Source organism: Antedon bifida, chromosome 2 (assembly GCF_963402885.1).
Source record: "Antedon bifida chromosome 2, ecAntBifi1.1, whole genome shotgun sequence".
Taxonomy (NCBI): domain Eukaryota; kingdom Metazoa; phylum Echinodermata; class Crinoidea; order Comatulida; family Antedonidae; genus Antedon; species Antedon bifida.
The window spans coordinates 10,595,978-10,614,066 of NC_136227.1; the positions used below are offsets into that span (position 1 = coordinate 10,595,978).

The following is an 18,089-nucleotide window of genomic DNA, read 5'->3' on the forward strand; positions in this document are numbered from 1 at the left end:
AATAGTTTGTCATGTGTCATGTGGTCTACACATGTTACCTGAAAGCAATACATTTTTACTTTACTTTACAGCCGTATTTGGTAGCGGGGTTATTGATGTGTATGTAATGTTACACTCGGTCTTATGACGTCATTACAGCTTATTTTGCTGTACCCCGAGTATCGCACATTCGTGCTTGTTAAAAGTTGATATGTTTATAAAAAAAAATTGAAAAGGGACATTTTCGACCATTTTATTTCTAAAAACTGGTTACTATGGCTCTATAAAAAGGTTATTATGCACACACATGGCAATATCATCAAATAATTTATCTGTACTATAGTAATTTTTGTACCCTTTTATTTTTTGACATAACTGGTTATTTAATTATTGTTATAGGCACTATACACCTATACTTCATGTAAGATCAGAATGTAGTAACAAGTATTTGCGGCCACTCTACGGGGAGATGTGATATAACACAGTGTTTGTAGCTCAAAAAGCTTTTTATTATTTAAAAGCGATGTGATAACGATTGTTTATATATAAAAACGAGTAATTTTATTTAGTTGAATAGATTTGAATTGAAGAGAGTACCAAATTAACTGATTATATAGGAAGAACAAGTTTACTGGTGTCCGCACAGGAAAATTCAACTGTATTAATAATTGAAATAACGATATACTGTAATATGAGATTTCTACTATAGTATCAAATAGTTGATGCTTTTAAACTCAGTCTAAATAAAAAGCACTCCTGTCAAATAAGATTAAATGTGTGCACCGCAGTGAATTAACCCTTTCTAACCAAAATTTCCCAGACCATGAAATATCAAATTCAATCAGGGAAGAGTGTACAGTAATTCAATCAATGTTAGTTTCACCAATGTTGATATGTTTCATCATACATCCTGAATACATTCCTGTAATTTCAGCAGAGGTGGCCATCATAGCAACAAGTAAATACCAATTGATAAGCAACTACATACAGTAGTATTGCTGTTTTTGTTGGTTATTTATCAATAATACACAATAAGGTTATCAATGGTATTTGTGTTCGCTCCCATACTGGTGTCTATGCGTAGCAACCACACATTGTTGTTGTTGCTTAGTAACTGTATCAAGATGTACTTGATGACACTGTTGCTTCTTCACTATTGCTTTCATTTGCAGTTTGTTTCAACTTCTTCTTTGCTCTGATTTCATTCAACGTTTCTTCAACAGATCGCTTGTCCTTTTTATTTGCACTTGGAACTTGAATAAAGAAAACAAAAAATAGGAATTTAATCAAGCAAATGCTTTAATACATGTGTACTTAACAGGAATTGCCTACCCGACCTCCCAGGGCCACCCACAAATTATGTCCCGACAGGTAACCTGTTAAAAGTCACAATACCAATGATCATACGATAGAAATGTCTAAGACATATTGTAGCTCAGAGAGTTGGAAATTAATTACAGTTTTTCTCACAAAAAAAAAAACTTTCAGGGGTAGTGAGGTATCAAAGTGAGGTAAAGAAGAGATATCCGGTTAGGAGCGAGTAATTCTTTTACTAAATTTATAATGGTGCGGCAATTGATTTAATTATTCAAAACTCACCGAATCCGAATTGCTTGTTGGGTGTTAAATTATGAGCAGCTTCTTTTGCACTTTCTTCACCTATAAGTTTTTTATATTTATCTCTGTAGTTTGTAGCTGGCACAAACTTTTCCTTCTTTGAGGTGCTTGATAATTCAGCTTCTTCCAATTCCTGAAAATAAAGAAATATAATGAAAAAATATATTTTACAAAACACATGGTAAAATAGTAACCTATACCAAATAAACTTTAAAGTAAATAATATTCAATTAATTGAGCCAGCTGGTTAATTTTAATTACTTACGATTAAATCTTTTTTTTATGTGAAAGTAATTTAGATGTAATTTACATCAATGAAATGTAAGCATACATTAATTGTTATAATAATTTAATTACATTATCATAACAATTTGTCAAAAGCTGGGTTAAATTTTAGTAAAATAATAATTTAAAAAAAAAATGATGATTTAGTTTTATAATAGAGACTAGAAACTCAATGAATAACATATGGGACACTATTGTTTTGTTATAGGGCCATTCAAATTAGAGACTGAATAAATATACTATATATTTTTCATAGAACCCTGCACTCTTAAATTAACTATTATGTCTTATTCACTAACTTTCAATCTCGCCTTTTCCTTGGCAATTTCAGGATTCCATTCTTCTCCTCTTCTATAGGCTTCCAACTCATCATCTGTAGGAGCATATTCCTGAAAAATATTTAGAATTAGTAAATTAGGAGCAGCTCTAGGTAAACTGCCCAGATAAAGAGGGGGAAATCTGTGAGAATGAGAGAAGGCTGTCCCAACCAAGATTCAAACAAACCATGACCCTTCTGCTTGTTATGATGAGATTTTAATAGATAACATGGCTTTATAAAATTAATGTCTTATTTACACTCACTTCAACAACAAGCGGTCATTAAATGGAGGTGAATCTTACCTTTTTAAATAGCATAACATATCTTTCATCATCTGTGAGACCAAACGAAAACGATGTTAAACCAGCTACATCAGCGATATCATGGCTGAAAAATAAAGATTATATTACATTAATTATATTGCTAAAAGCTAAAATTTTAAAGATGCATTGTCCCCCAAAAACATGAAAAATGAATAATGAATATTAATAAAATCACACTTTAAATAGGCCATATTTTCAGTTTCAATAAAGTTACAGTATTCACTTCTGTTAAAAAAAAATAAAAATAAATAATTATGTCAGTCACCTATAAAAAAAACAAAAAGAAACGGTTAATTTTAACCAAAAACCATTGCCTGACAGACAATTGAAGTATTTTTTGCTTTAAATTACATTTTTTTCGGGTAAATAATTTTTTTTTCCCATCTAGTTTTTGGTCAAAGTGAATACCTATTATGTGACATTGAAATGGCATATTCAAAAATAAACTTTTTAGGGGAACAATGTATTTTTATTGTATGACAATTTAGACTGATGAACAGGAACCATAATTTGTGGCACACCTATTCAGGGAACACCCTTATTAAGGGGACACTTTCCTTGATTTGTGAAAGAGGCAATGTGTTGCAGCCAACCCCTATTCAGGGAACACCCTTATTAAGGGAATGTATTATAGCTTATTGTATTGAACTGTATTTTATAAAGTTATGAATGTGAAATAGGCCTATATGATTGAACTTGAAAAATAATTCAAGATGAAAACTTTACTCAAATTTTGGATGTTATTGTGCAACTTACAACAAAGCAATAAATACTTGGTATTTTGCCAATAAAAATACATTGAAAAACAAATAACACAAACTTAAACAAAACCACTGATGATTTGGTAAGGTCACCACCAGTGAAAGATCCACGACTTACACTATACTTCTACACATTTTGTCCTTGACTTACACTATACTTCTATACATTTTATCCTCAACTTACACTATACTTCTACACATTTTATCCTCAACTTACACTATACTTCTACACATTTTATCCTCAACTTACACTATACTTCTACACATTTTGTCCATATTTTCTAGCTTTAATCTCGTCTCTTTACTGTCGTTAATGAATGCATTTATTCTTTCTTCTATTTTCTCCCGAAAAGCATTCTTCCTTTTTCGATCATCTTCTTTCATTTTTTCAAGTTTAGCTTTTCGTTCTGAAAATTAAATTTAGAATTATCGATTTTTAATTAATACTAAAGGATGAGCATATTATCACTTTATATCTAGGGCTAGCCTGGATCAATATACAATCATGATCAATACACAAGGACTAAGTATGTTAATTATGCTGCACGATTTGCGCACTTTTTAATTGTGCAGCTTTACTTGGGCAAATAATATAGGCCTATTCGCAGAAATTTCAGTATATGATAAAAAGTCTGTATAAACCTGTTTATTCTCTATCATACATTTCATCATCATCTTCCTTCTTGTATTTGACTACCTATATATATACTCGACAACTCGAGTCTTATTACAATTTTAGTCTTTTTTTATTCCAATCCACTCGGGCAGCTCATGTCTGCTAGGTTCTCTCTAAGGCTATGCCTATTTATTAGGCTTTAACTTTTTTTAAACTAAATTTAGTAACGGCTAGGCCTATTCTATGCCTAGCTAGCTACCTACTACATAGGCCTACATATACATACCTATAGGCCTAGGCTAGGCCTATAGCCAATCTAGAAAAAGAGGCCTAGGGCTGTCCTGTTCTGTGTGCTAGCTAAGCTAGCTCGCTGGCGTAATACTACTAACTTACCTTTAGCAAGCTTTTTTTCTTTTTCTCCGACTGATGGAGGCTTTTCCATTGAATTTAGTATACTTCCTAGCAGGTCGGCCATCCTAAAAATAAAATTTAACTCTATTTTTGGGACAAATTAAAAGTAAAATAGACCCCCGCAAAAATTGTTGTGATGATTTTGTACTTTAACCCATGGTAGAGGGCAGCACAATATTACTAATAATAATAATAGGTACGTTTAGACGCGTTTAACAAAAAAAAAAATGTATAATTTAATATTTAAACCTTTTTATTTTCCAGCTTTTATTTGCGAAAGGTTTTTGAAGAAAACAAACATAACTTAATAAATAAAAACAATCATGCAATCTATAAATTTAACTCGCTTTGCTTTACAAACGAAACGAGAATACACGATTGTAAACGAATTCCAAACGATTGAATTCATTGCAACGCACGACCACAACGCTTTTGAAGAAAACACAAGGAAAGAAAGAAACCATTTTAAGAAATTTTACAGGACTTTAAAGAAAGCTAATTAATAATACGATGGCGACTGAAGAGCAAATAGAAGAAGATGCTTCAGAATTAAAATTTCCAAAAGGTACAGTATGTTTCGGGATGAAAACAGGCCTAAAAAGGGGGCTCTACAACATTTCATTAACATAACAAACTAGGCTAGCCTAGGCCTAGCCTAGGTCGGGTTAAGGCTAGGCCTAGGCGGTAGCGGGACGATTCGGCCCTAGCATAAGCAAGCGTTAAGAGGGCAGGCTTAGTAGGCCCGGGTCAGAGCCATATATAGAGAGAGTTACGTCATTGCGTTCACGGATTTTAGAAAGTCACGTGGTGTGCACGCCGGCCATGTTAGTGTCCAACTATGCCTATGTAGCGTATGGAGTCGAGTCATTTGCTTTAAAAATGTATAACATTCACAAGGCTTTAAATATCGAATTTAATATCAAAACAATCAATTTGTTTAAAGGCTTTTGTTAAGATAATAATGAAATCATAAAGTAACTGCGAACATGATTTTAAACAAGAAAATGTAAAAACAATGCATTACTATAGAGAATCGCTGTACAAACTAAACGCGCACGCGTAGAGCGTGCATGGAGCGCACAACCAGAGCTCCATACGCTACATAGGAATAGTTGGACACAAACATGGCTTCTAATCCATTCGAAGTCGTAACTCTCTCAATATATGGCTCTGGCCCGGGTAAATAGAGACTAGGATAGAGGGCGCGCTACCCGGACAGTGTTGGTACTCGGACATTTGATACTGTTTACTTATGAATATGTAAAAATTATTGACCAATCAAATCATTTTCTTCATGAATTATTCATTACCGATGTCACGTCGCTGGGTAACCAAAAAAAATTACAATTTTCCATGAACATCGCTTCTAAAACCAGTAATTTATGTGAGGTCAAGTTCAAGGTCACATGTGATTTTGGGTTTTTAAAGAAACTTATAAGGTCATAGGTCTATAAAATCTACACCAAAATTATTTAAAATGTGTAAAAGTAACCCAAAATTTGATTTTAATAGTTGGTTCTTAACTCTTACTTCGTTGTTAAAAAAAAAAAAATGGCCGCTACACGTGGATATGGCTGATAGAGGGCTTCAAATACCAAGAACCAAAATGGTACCCTGTTTTAGAAGTCGGACAGTAGGTGGCATAGATATAAAAACATGTAATTAATCACTAAAATTAATTAGTGGATCGCATTTTTTAAAGTAATCCAATATCTGTATAAAAATCAAATATTATAAATAATTTTTTGTAATATAAAGAATAAAATGATTATATTTGTATATTAAAAAAAAAAAAATTTTTTTTTATTGAAAAAATGTGAAATATAAACAAAACATTGAGGGCGTCCGAGTACCAAAAAACGCGTCCTAGTACCGATCCTTGAAGGCTTAGGTAATCGAGGGCCCTTCTAGATATGAATTTAGTTGCTGTTTTTGGCGACACTAAATTATTATTACAGTTATATTTGTAAGTTTCTATTAAAATTCTAAAAGTTTGTCCAAATGTACAATTTTAGCAATTGTGTACATTATAGTGTTATCCGTCCGAGTACCGCACCCCCTACCCTAGGCCTACTGTAGGTCTACTGTATGAAAATGCATTAAAGTTCCTTGTTTACATCATCAGTTTATTTAATCTTGACCACGGCAAAAACATTACTAGCCTATACAGTATACAGGTATAAATATAAATAAAAGTACATTTTATTAAAAATGTGATTATTGTTGTTTGTTTTACAGAATTTGAGCAAGCAGAAACTTTGCTAATTTCAGAAGTAAGAATGTTGTTGGAACATCGTAAGACACAAAATGAGAATCAGGAAGATGAACAAGAGCTAAGTGAAGTATTCATGAAAACATTACAGTACACAGAACGATTTTCACGCTTTAAAAACCGGGAAACGATTGCTGATGTTCGAAGGTAAACATCTTAATTCTTCTAAATCAAAATATTACAATTTTAGCTTCTCCCTTCAATAGTACTTCTCTGGGTTTATGTGTGGCTTGTAAAGTCTAATATATAAATGAATATATATTATCTCATCATACTGTAATTAATTGGTTAAACACTGAATAACTTTTTCTTTACACAAACTTTAATTTTATGTTTCAGTTTAATGAAGCAAAAACAGCTGCATAAATTTGAAGTAGCATCACTGGCCAACCTTTGTCCAGACACTGCAGAAGAGGCCAGAGCTTTGGTACCAAGGTAAGACAATTACCTTTTCTGTCAACATACTGGCTTCAGGCATATGTTTCTCTTTGAATCAAAAAATTTTTACCATAATCTTCCAGGATATTTCTGGAGAATTTGCAATAAGTAGTAGTGAAAAATAATATATCAATTTAAAAACGTGTCGGAACCTCCTTCAAAATGATTTATTTATGATTGCTGTGTGTAATAAATCTTTTTTTTTTTTTTAAGCTTGGAAAGCCGATTTGAAGACGAAGATATGCAGGAAATGTTGGATAACATTCAAACAAAGAGGAGCTTTCAGTATTGAACTAGCAAAAAAAAACTGTACTGGCATTACATGTTTCTTTCACATGTTGTTTAATAAAATATGCTCCATGCGTTTTTACTGCAAGACCAAACTTGTTTCATCGGCATTATATAAGGCACAAAAGATTTCTTTGTTATGCTTTCTACAACCTGCCATTTGTGAACTTTTATTATCTGAGGAGGTTATTTGAAAACATAATTCCCATCTCTACAATTTATTTATGAAATAATATTTCTATCAAACCAAGCACCAGACATGTATAACAAATATTGAGGCATTACGTTGCAGAGTATAACTGTAAATATTGCTTATCTAATGTAAAAACTTTAATATTAAGTATGACATTTTTAATGAAAATTGTGTGAATAAAGTGTAAATTTGATCAAAAAAATCGGGAACAAGTAAAGATTAAGTCACTGTGGGTCTACGAAGGTCTAATGAGACTAAATAAAAAGTAGAATGCTAAACATTAAAATTATTACGTGTAATTTAATTTATAACATTAATAAACCACTGCTAAATGAATGGTAGTAATGTTTTTTTCTTTTCTGGGGATCGTCGTCCCACTTTTTATTTCTTCAACGTCTATTGTTGCGTTCGAGCTGGGACATATTTTAATTACGACAAAATGTATTTTTAGACCAATTTCTTCGAAACTGACGATGCCATTGCATCAGTTGGATCTCTAATTGACTGCCAGATTTTAACAATGCAAAAGACAAAGCACATGTTAAAAATGTATTGTCCCCAAAAAACATGAAAAATGAAGATTAATTAAATCAGACTTTGAATAGGTTATTTTGTAGTTTTAATAAAGTTAATCACTTCCGTAGAAAACAAAAATGTGTTCACCTGTAAAATAACATAATAAATGGTTAAATTCAATCAAAAATCCATTGGCTGGCAGCCAATTTGACCATGTTTTGCTTAAAATTACAGCTTTTTCAGGTAAATAAATATTGTTTAGATCCTATTTTTGGTCAAAGTGGATAACTATTATGTGACATTAAAATGGCATATTCAACAACAAAAAATGTAAAAATTATTTTTCAGGGGGACAATACATCTTTAAGGTCAGCACCGACTTCATTTTACAAAATTAGCGCGCCTCGCTCCGAAACTGACTGCAACTTGAATTGGATTTAGTATAAAAACACAATGTATTGTGATCAGGTTGAAGGTCATGTATGAATTATTTCCTATAGGCCTACGTCATTTACACTTTTGTATATTGTGATGTGAGCATACCATGCCAAACGTCTCTTTGTTAACCGCACCCCATTTAGGCCTACTACAAACTATATTATTATTGGTGACTAAGTAAGGTTAGAATGGAGGAAGTTGCACTAGAAAACAAGGTTAGTGGCACACTTAGTATAGCAAACTACTAACATTTACAAGAGAAAGCTAAAAGATTTAGTTATAATGTTAATTAAAACTAATACCACAATATTTATTAGGAGATATTTTATTATAACACACTAGAACATTAGCCTGCTAAAATCTAGAATACATTTCATAAATTGTTATAGATGTCTGGGCAAGAGAAATTTAGATGTCAAGTTCATCCTGATAACATAATGGAGCGTTATTGTACAACTTGTACCAAAAGTGCATGCAAGGATTGTGAACATTTTATGACATGTTATACAGCAAAACATGATACCAAGCCCATGAAAGTTGCTGTCGATGAATTTAACAAAAACGTAACTGAAACTATCACGTCAGCTAAAGACATCAAACAGGAATTAGAAACTATATTCAATTCCATAATTCGCAATGACGGAGAATTGACATCTCAAGTAGACTATATAAACAAACTGATTGAAAACCATATAGCTGCTGTTGTGAAAAAAGTTAAAGAGGAAGGCGAGAAACTAATGAACGATCTTCAAACTGTGTGTAAGCAAAAGAAAGACGCTATAAAAAGTCAGGTGAAAGAACTCGAACCTCATCAAATGCAATTGCAAAGTCTGAAGAAAGCAGTTGAGGAAATGACAGACAAACCAGAAAATAAAAACACACTTAACAGTTACAAATCGGATATTGAAGGAATTCAAAAAAATATTGATAAAATGAAAGAAACATTTCTCTCGTATGCAAACAATCTTACTCCAAACTTTAAAATAAACACAGAGTTGGACGGTGCAATATCGAAAGGGCTTGGTAAAATCACAAGTGTTGATAACAGATTCAGTATTACTGAAGATGATGAATTCATTACTGTTATCAAGGGGCAAATATCTACAGTAGTGGTAAAAAATGTGGTCAAATGTGATGCAGCTGTATTGACTGCTACACTGGTAAAACCATCAGGTGAAAACATCGCCATTGAAGAGGTAGAACACATTGGAAACGGGACGTATAGAATAAAAAGTAAATGCAATGAGGAAGGTGATTGGAAGATGGAGATCACTACAGGAGTTGCTAGCATCAAAGGTTCACCTGTGAATATCACAGTTCTACCAACACTTGTACATACCGTTAGCAACATAGGATCCCTCCAAATAGATAGCAAAGTAACAGATGTGAAATTAAATAAAGATGGCTGTATGTTAGTGTCAAGTCGGTCTAATGAATTGCTGAAATTTAGCCAATCAGGTTCATTTATTTCCACTGTACACGTTCCAAATATCCATGTTTATAAAATGCATCAAATGGAAAACGGTTATTTTATGTTTAGCGACGCAGAAAGAAAGAATGTAGTAATGTGTAATGATAGATTTAAAGTTATCACTCAATTTGGTAAAGGAATATTAAAATGTCCTGTTGGTTTGGCAGTAAACAATGAAACGAAATGTCTGTATGTTGCAGACAGAGAAGCTCACTGCGTTTATCAATTTAATATTGATGATGGAAAGCTGATAGGTAAGATAGGTTTGATTTCACCGCATGATGTTACTTTAACCAAAGAAGGTAACTTATTAATTCCCGATTGGAGTACTAATAAAATAAAAATGTTTTCTGCAAACGGTATGTTTATGAAAACGATTGTAGACGGGGGTGAGCAGGATGATAAAGTTTGGAACCCTATATGTATAGTAATAGACAGGGATGAAAATATAATAGTTGCAAGCATTCATAAACTACAATTGTTTGATAAGAATGGTATATTTATTAAACGAATCGATGCCATAAACGATAACATCGATATTCCAAGTGGAATCACTGTAATTAGCAATAACCCACGGAGAGTAGCTGTGGCAAATTGTGGAGAAAACAATGTTAAGATATTTAACTACTAAACATAACAATACAGTTCATTCCTACATAAAATCAATATAATCGTCTTTGTATGAGAATCTTCAGCTAAACCTTTTTTCATTAGATTTGTTTTACATAATACACATCAATGTATTACATTTCCATTATTAATAAAAAAAAAACAAAATGATGATAAGAATCTTTACCAAATTTACTAGATTTGATTAAAACTCAATAGTTGAGTAGCAAAAGTTATAGAATAGCTACATTACATTCTTAAATATTGATTGTACATGTGAAATTGAAAGATTGTAAATTGTGAAATAATGGATTGGATGGGGTGTTCTACTGTGTGCTAAAAACAAGTATAAGATGCAAATGTAACCACTTTATTTTCTGATACTGGATTGCTTTTTATAATAACGGCAAACCCGGAAATATCATTTTAAACATTCTGTTGATTGTGGAAGCATCTGTGTAGATATGTAACACGTTGGTACGGTAAAGAAAAGAATAGTTGAACATAAAATTGCCTTAACCTCTGTCTACACTATCAAACTAGTTTAACAAAAAAATGTGTGATATGCCCAAATATGGTAGTGATATACCCAAAATAATATGGTAGTGATTTGACGTCATCATGTCCATATATCGGAAAATCACATTTTGGTCATACAAAGATAGTGTAGACAGAGCTTTAAACACTGTACAAATATAACTTGAAATTAAAATTGGTAATCCTTTCATCTGCATTGTGAATTGTTTCTATAGTTTCAATGTGTTGTATATATCTTGCATTGCGAATTGGCAGAGAATATAGTGAACATAACTGTTTGTGCATAAATAACATATTCTTACCATGGACAAATGAACACAGGGACTCGAATCACTCTGATCTTTTATGTCTTTTACAGGGCAGAGTAACCGCTCTCTCCATAACAGGCCATGACGAAGACCTTCCGATTCCCAGAGTACTGTATCTCCACATACTATCTACTATTTGCGAGGTATCATAGGAATATTTATTAATAAAGGATTTCATTCATTATCATGTATCATGAAAGGTTAGTTTAAGGTAGTGATGTTGTATTACCAAATATTCCTATAATATTTCGGAAATAGATACAGTACCGAGAATCGGCTGGAAAGACATTGTCACAAAATAAACAAAGGCTTCTTAGCAGCGCATGCGCCATTAAAATGCACGTACGTCGTCATGGCAGGCGTCTAGATTTAAAAACTGAGCCCAAGTGGGAAGGTTGGTGACTTACCGACATCATAATGATTTCTCATCATTTCACAATATTATAGTAGTGTAGTATTTATACAGAAAATAAAAAATAAAGGTGAGGATGTTCAGACGTTCAGATACTGTATACTGTAGCATTAATAGGTCGTCCGATATAGTATATATTATATATACATTATAATTTACTAATGTAACGTAATCATATATTGATTTATTTGGTCTCTTCTTTGTATCTTGGTATCTTTCTATATTTGACAACCTCTATCAATTCTCCATTCGTAATATAACTGGATGATAACACTGGTGCAAAGAAATAGTTCAGCATTTTCCATTTACCTCCATACTCTTGTGGAAAGCATGTTTCTTTAAAATATGAGATTCTTTATGATCAAAAACAAAATTATTAACTAGATTTGAACTCGTCACTATGGACGAGTTAGGTTATCCGCCGCGCAAACGCCACGTGCACGTTATACGTTAAAATATTGTGCACAGAAAAACGATTATGCCATTGTGACCTGAAGAAAATAAATTGTTAGTGTGCGCTCTCTATTTTGTGTCTAAATATATATACAGTACACTATACATACTAAATACAGTGCAGAATAAGTGAAAATAACGGGACCCTCCTTTTATTCCAAATTCTAACATGATGACGTCATCAAAATGAAACACTTAGATAATAATTTTGGAAGGAAATTATCTGAGCAACAACATATTAACGTGTTGAAGAAATTTGGATACGTAGAATATGGATGCGCGCTCTTTTAAATGCAATGAACTATGACGCAAAATAAGAAAATACGACTTTTATAATTCAACTGGCCATATTATGACGTCACAACATCTGATGCGCAAAATGTGTACATGAATTCGTATCTACAATTCAACAGCTTCCGAAAAACGTTTTAATCATGAGTATCACTCTTTATTCTGAGGAGCTATAACATATTGAAATTTACTGTAATGATGAAAAAAAGTGACCCAAGTAATTCACGCTTTTTAATATGATGACGTCATCAAATAATAAATCATGCGAAAGATAGTTGATTGACCTAGACAATATCAAAATCAGGTGCAAAATGGAAAACGAATAAGTGGAGATGCGCTCTATTAAAGGCGATGAGCTATGACGAAAGAGACAAAAATCCTATACAGTATTTTATATTCGAGTGGCCATACGATGACGTCACATTTTCCAGTTAGCCATATTGATGCATTATCCGATATTTACAACTCATCATCTTCCAGAATACGTAATAAAAGTAACTTTCACCGTTTAGTTTAGAAACTATGACTATTTAAAAAAAGGCATAATTTTGGACGAATTTGTGAACTTTTTCATCAAAAACGCGCGCAAATTATTCAATGCTCGTATGACGTGATTTTAAGTCAAAATTGTTTAAAAGTTGGTAAAATTACGAGAAAAGGCTGAAAAAACATAAATCTCGCGAAAAATCTGTTTTTACGCTTTTGCGCGCGCGTGGGAATTTTTGACATGCTTAAAATGACATGAAACGCGTAGAAAGTTGATTAGAAATTGATTTTTCGCATTTTAAAATTTTAAACGCGCTTTCTGTGAAACATGTCATGTAAAAAAAATGACATGTTTCACAGAAAGCGCGTTTAAAATTTTGAAATTCATAAAATCGCGCGCAAGTCACGTTGCGCACTTGCAAACGTCATGAAAACCTTAGCTGCAAAACATCACGTGAATGACGATATGTTGAGAAAGTGACGAAATGTTTCAGAGATAGGCGAGACACAAAAATTACAGAAAGAAAGAAGACAAAGAAGAAGAAGATGTCGATCTTTGACAATCACAAGGAATATCCGGCAACTTCGTTGAAAACTTGGAAAAGTGAAAAGAAAATGGTTTTGGAAGCTTGGTAATTGGTATCTGTTAGTTACGATGCGAACATCTGGGTCTAATAATATCAAAAATGAAGTTTGTATACTGAATAAGTACAAAGTTCACTGGTAAATTAAATGAATTCTTTTACGTCAATAAAAGAGGTTGTCAAAGATACAAAGGAGATACTAAGATACCAAAAAAACTAATGTACTATAAATATGTCGTCAGTCCGATATAGCATATTCACCATTCGTAATAATTATAACCGGATGCTAGCACTGGTGCAAAGAAATCCTTGGAAAATAGTTTAGCATTTTCCATTTACCTCCATACTCTTGTGGAGAGCATATTTCCTTAAATTTGAGATGCTTTATGATTAGAAACACAATTAGTAATTAAAACTTGGAAAAGTAAAAAGATGGATTCGGAAGAAAATGTTTCTTGATTGATTATTAGGAAAGTTGTGAAGAATGATATTTAATAATTGAGAGGTCGGAATGTTATACTGTGACAAAAAACCAAAAGAAGACACCTTTTCGGTTAAAAACACTGTTTATAACGTCATTATGATAATTAAATAAAATTCTGGTTTTATATGCATTTTGATTTGGTTCTTATTTAAATCAGTTTTGGAAGGAGTACTGTATCTTGTATGTACCACTCAAAACCTCGTATATGTCACTACAACATACATGTTCAGACAAAAAACATAACATTGTCTGCTTTCTGATTGGCTGTTTCTGTAAAAAATGTTGTAATTATTGGGCAAAAAAAAGTAAATTTCAGAAACAAAATGGAGATATGAGGTTTTAATTGAATAGCTACAATAACATAATATTCTAATTTTAACTGAAGTTTTACATTTTAAATGTCTAATTCAAAAATCTTAAATCTTATTTTCTCCTTTTATACTGATTTTTTTTTGTTGGCGCTATACTCTGCTAGCTGAAAATGAAAAAAATATATACTATAATCTAAACATACCATTGGTCTAATAATATCAAAAGGGAAGTTTGTATAGTGAATAAGTACAAAGTTCACGGTTAAATTAAATGATTTCCTTTACGTCATTAATAGAAGTTGTCAAAGATATACACTATCATTGAGGTTGTTAATAATTCACAGAATACAAAGCTTTTGTTAACCGCACCCCATTATTACCAAGTATATTGGTAAAGATAATAATAAGACTACAAATAGTAAAAGAAGATAAGGTAAGTTACTGACTGTAGTAATGTAGTGGTGTGTATTGTTGAATGCTAGGCATGGGATAATGTAACATATAAACGCATTCTCTGGCATATAATGCAAGAGATGCAACCGTACTGATGTTCAGGTACTACAGGCTAGGCTAAAATCAACATACAATATATTCAACAATGACATGACATTTTATTTCTTAAAACTGAATTCTATATGTATTACAATATCTCTTTCTCATGATAATATTCCTTGATTCATCTTGTCCCTCCATGGTCATTGTCGATTCATTCTTCGGAAAATATGGGAGGTATTTAAATGGTGGTTAGACGAAATGTTAATTCCAGATTTGAATTGGTTTCATGTTGCCCTAGTGACAATATTATTTAGCAGAGCATTACAATCATTTCTACTCTAGATGCGTAGTATCGCTTCTAATATGCAATTTGATCTTAGGATTAGGCCTAGTACTTTGTCTATGCGTTCTTTAAGTCTATGATATTATATTTTCTTCTCTTTCTATTGTCTTGAATTGTTTGACAATCGGTTTGATGGTTTGGTTATAGTTGTTATACGTCCCGTTTTAGAATACGCGGTTCCAGTTTGGGGAACCTGTATTAACGAATCTCAGTACAACCTTAGAGGTAAATACCCGTCCCCTCTCTCTAAAGTTAAATCCGAACACTCGAGAAGATTTATCACTAATTTTGCCTTTTCAATTCTTGGTAGTTTATCCTTGTACCCGAGCGGCCCCTTTCTGATAAGAGTCTTTATTTTGACGTTTTATTATTTTTTTTATGTCCCGTGTTTATAAATATTATATGTTAAACTTCAATTTTAAATGTTCTATTTGAGTTGCAGTAACATTTCCTCGTATCGTATCGTATAATTGCGGGAGTCTCCCTATTTCGAGTCATCTCCCTGTCTGCCGATACAAATATGTTCTCCCGATATTTTAGGATAAAGCAACAACAGTCACTTAATTAATATTTCTACTACCTATAGATATTATAGAGAATAAAAACATACTAACGTCAGTTCGTAAGATGTTTATAATAATTCATGCATTACAATAGATGAATATCTTTAGGTGTTTTTTTTTAAATCGCCCTCTATGATTTGATGTATTATTATAGCGCCCTCTATATTGTCTTACAACCTTCCGATATCTATTTTTCAAAGTTGGGAGGTCTGCCTATTATATACATTTCCTCCAAAAGGTTTCCGACCAATATATAACACACTGTTGGTTTGACAACTAACCTGAAGCACCTTCCTATAGAAACAGGAAACCTATCATAACATAACGACACAGTTGCAAAATAACGACATAAAACATTACAAAGTGCACAAAGCTCAAATATTTAGACATACAGCATTGTTTATTTTTTAAAATATATTTTTATATTTTGAAACTTAAAATGGTTTATATAAATATTTACAGATGTCTAAAAAAGAGGTCCCATTCAGATGCCAAGATCATCCTAATAATACACTGGAACGGTTTTGTAAAACTTGTACCAAAAGTGCATGTAAGGATTGTGAACAGTTTGTAAGTTGTTATACTGAAAAACATGATACAAAACCTATGATAATTGCTGTAGATGAATTTAACAAAAGAGTAGATGAAGTTACAACGTCTGTCACAGATACAAAACAGGAATTGGAAGATATCTTTAATTCCATAATTAGCGATGACAGAGAGTTTAAGTTGCAAGTAGATTACATTAAACAACTGATTGAAAACAATGTAGAAGTTGTTGTTAAAAAAGTAAAAGAGGAAGGCGAGAGGCTAATGACGAATCTTAATATTTTATGTAAACAAAAGAAAGAATCAATTGAAAGTCAAGTAATAGAGCTTGAACCACACCAAATGGAATTACAAAGCCTCAAGACATCAATTACAGAAATGACAGACAAACCGGAAAATAAAAACATACTTGACAATTGCCAATCGGATATCGAAGAAGTCAAACAAAATATCAATAAAATGAAACACAAATTTCTCTCTTATGCTAACAATCTTACACCAAACTTCACAATAAATGCAGAGCTGGATGGTGCTATATCGAAAGGGCTCGGTAAAATCACAAGTGTTGATAAAAGGTACAGCGTTCGTGAAGCTGATAGATCTATTACTGTTACGAAGGGACAACCATTTACAGTGGATGTTGAACATGTGGACGAATGTGATGCATGTGTTTTGAGTGCTACTCTGATAAATCCATCAAGTAAAAGCACTGCCTTCGATAAGGTGGAATACGCGGGATGGGGAAAGTATAGAATAAAAGGTAGCTGCGATGAGGAAGGCGATTGGAAGATGGAGATCAGTGCTGGCGTTGCTAGCATCAAAGGTTCACCAGTGAGTTTCACATTTGTACCAACACTTGTACACACCATTGAAAACATAGGATCACACAAGTTAGATAATAGACTCAAGGTAACAGATGTAAAATTAGATGAAAATGGCTGTATGTTAGTATCAAGCTGTTTAAATGAGTTGTTAAAATTTAACAAATCAGGTTCATTTATTGCCAATATACAAATCAAAATCCCAATCTATAAGATTCATAAAATGAGAAATGGTAATTTCATGTTTAGTGATGCCGAAGGGAAGGTTGTGATGTGCAATGATAGATTTAAAGTTATCACTCAATTTGGTAAAGGAATATTAGACTTTCCAGTTGGTTTGGCAGTCAACAATGAAACAAGAGTTCTGTATATTGCAGACAGAGAAGCTTCCTGTGTCTATAAGTTTAATATTGATAGTGGAAAGCTGATAGGTAAGATAACTGATACATGGAGTAAACTGATTGCACCACATGATGTAATTTTAACTAAGGAAAGTAATTTATTAGTTCCTGATTGGAAAACTAATAAAATACAAATGTTTAATGCAAATGGTGAATTTATGAAAACAATTATAGACGGGGGTAAGGAAGACGGTAAGGTATGGAACCCTAAATGTATAGTAATGGACAAAGATGAGAATCTAATAGTTGTCAGTGACCATAAACTACAATTGTTTGATAAGAATGGTGTCTTTTTAAAACGAATCGATGCCATAACTGATAACGTTAACACTCCTGGTGGCATCACTGTAATCAGTTATAAACCAAGGAGATTAGCTTTGGCAAATTTCGGAGCAAACAATGTTAAAATATTTAATTATTAAATAGAAAAATGTTAACGTTAACTCATTAAAATTTGGATTTCAGCACAAATGGTTAATTCAAACAATTCTCAATTGAACAACAGTCAACAACCA

The 18,089-nt window shown here is 32.4% G+C and overlaps 3 protein-coding genes across 4 annotated transcripts in view; 2 read left to right on the plus strand and 1 right to left on the minus strand.

The window, feature by feature from the left end:
• Positions 1–322: 322 nt before the first annotated feature.
• LOC144835167 (sperm-associated antigen 7-like) lies at positions 323–4,465 on the minus strand. The gene is made up of 6 exons (XM_078690228.1): positions 4,294–4,465; positions 3,535–3,691; positions 2,503–2,587; positions 2,181–2,270; positions 1,579–1,729; positions 323–1,232 (listed from the first exon to the last, which is right to left on the minus strand). The coding sequence occupies exons 1-6, from the start codon at positions 4,373–4,375 to the stop codon at positions 1,099–1,101; spliced, it is 699 nt and encodes a 232-aa protein (XP_078546354.1). The 5' UTR covers positions 4,376–4,465; the 3' UTR covers positions 323–1,098.
• A 251-nt stretch (positions 4,466–4,716) lies between these two features.
• LOC144835185 (DNA-directed RNA polymerase II subunit RPB4-like) overlaps positions 4,717–18,089 on the plus strand; it is a 32,819-nt gene continuing 19,446 nt past the window's right edge. Inside the window, exons 1-4 of one of the 2 annotated variants that reach the window (XM_078690244.1) lie at positions 4,717–4,876; positions 6,550–6,730; positions 6,923–7,018; positions 7,235–7,326. In XM_078690244.1, coding sequence (XP_078546370.1) covers positions 4,822–4,876; positions 6,550–6,730; positions 6,923–7,018; positions 7,235–7,313 — 411 coding nt within the window. In that variant the 5' untranslated portion in view covers positions 4,717–4,821 and the 3' untranslated portion in view covers positions 7,314–7,326. Of the gene's footprint in view, positions 4,877–6,549; positions 6,731–6,922; positions 7,019–7,234; positions 7,844–18,089 lie in introns of those variants that run through there. The other variant, XM_078690243.1, reaches the window with a different exon arrangement.
• Positions 8,406–10,654, plus strand: LOC144835029 (uncharacterized). Its single transcript, XM_078690040.1, has 2 exons — positions 8,406–8,671; positions 8,846–10,654. The coding sequence occupies exons 1-2, from the start codon at positions 8,645–8,647 to the stop codon at positions 10,556–10,558; spliced, it is 1,740 nt and encodes a 579-aa protein (XP_078546166.1). The 5' UTR covers positions 8,406–8,644; the 3' UTR covers positions 10,559–10,654.

What these genes read in the sequence shown, in the direction of transcription:
- LOC144835029 (XM_078690040.1), top strand. Translation starts at nt 8,645, where the DNA reads ATGGAGGAAGTTGCACTAGAAAACAAG. An exon ending in AAGTTGCACTAGAAAACAAG is followed by an intron (nt 8,672 to 8,845) that starts GTTAGTGGCACA and finishes AAATTGTTATAG; the next exon opens with ATGTCTGGGCAAGAGAAATT.
- LOC144835167 (XM_078690228.1), bottom strand. Translation starts at nt 4,375, where the DNA reads ATGGCCGACCTGCTAGGAAGTATACTAAATTCAATGGAAAAGCCTCCA. An exon ending in AGAAAAAAAGCTTGCTAAAG is followed by an intron (nt 3,692 to 4,293) that starts GTAAGTTAGTAG and finishes TTTAATTTTCAG; the next exon opens with AACGAAAAGCTAAACTTGAA. An exon ending in CAACAAGCAATTCGGATTCG is followed by an intron (nt 1,233 to 1,578) that starts GTGAGTTTTGAA and finishes TCTTTATTCAAG; the next exon opens with TTCCAAGTGCAAATAAAAAG.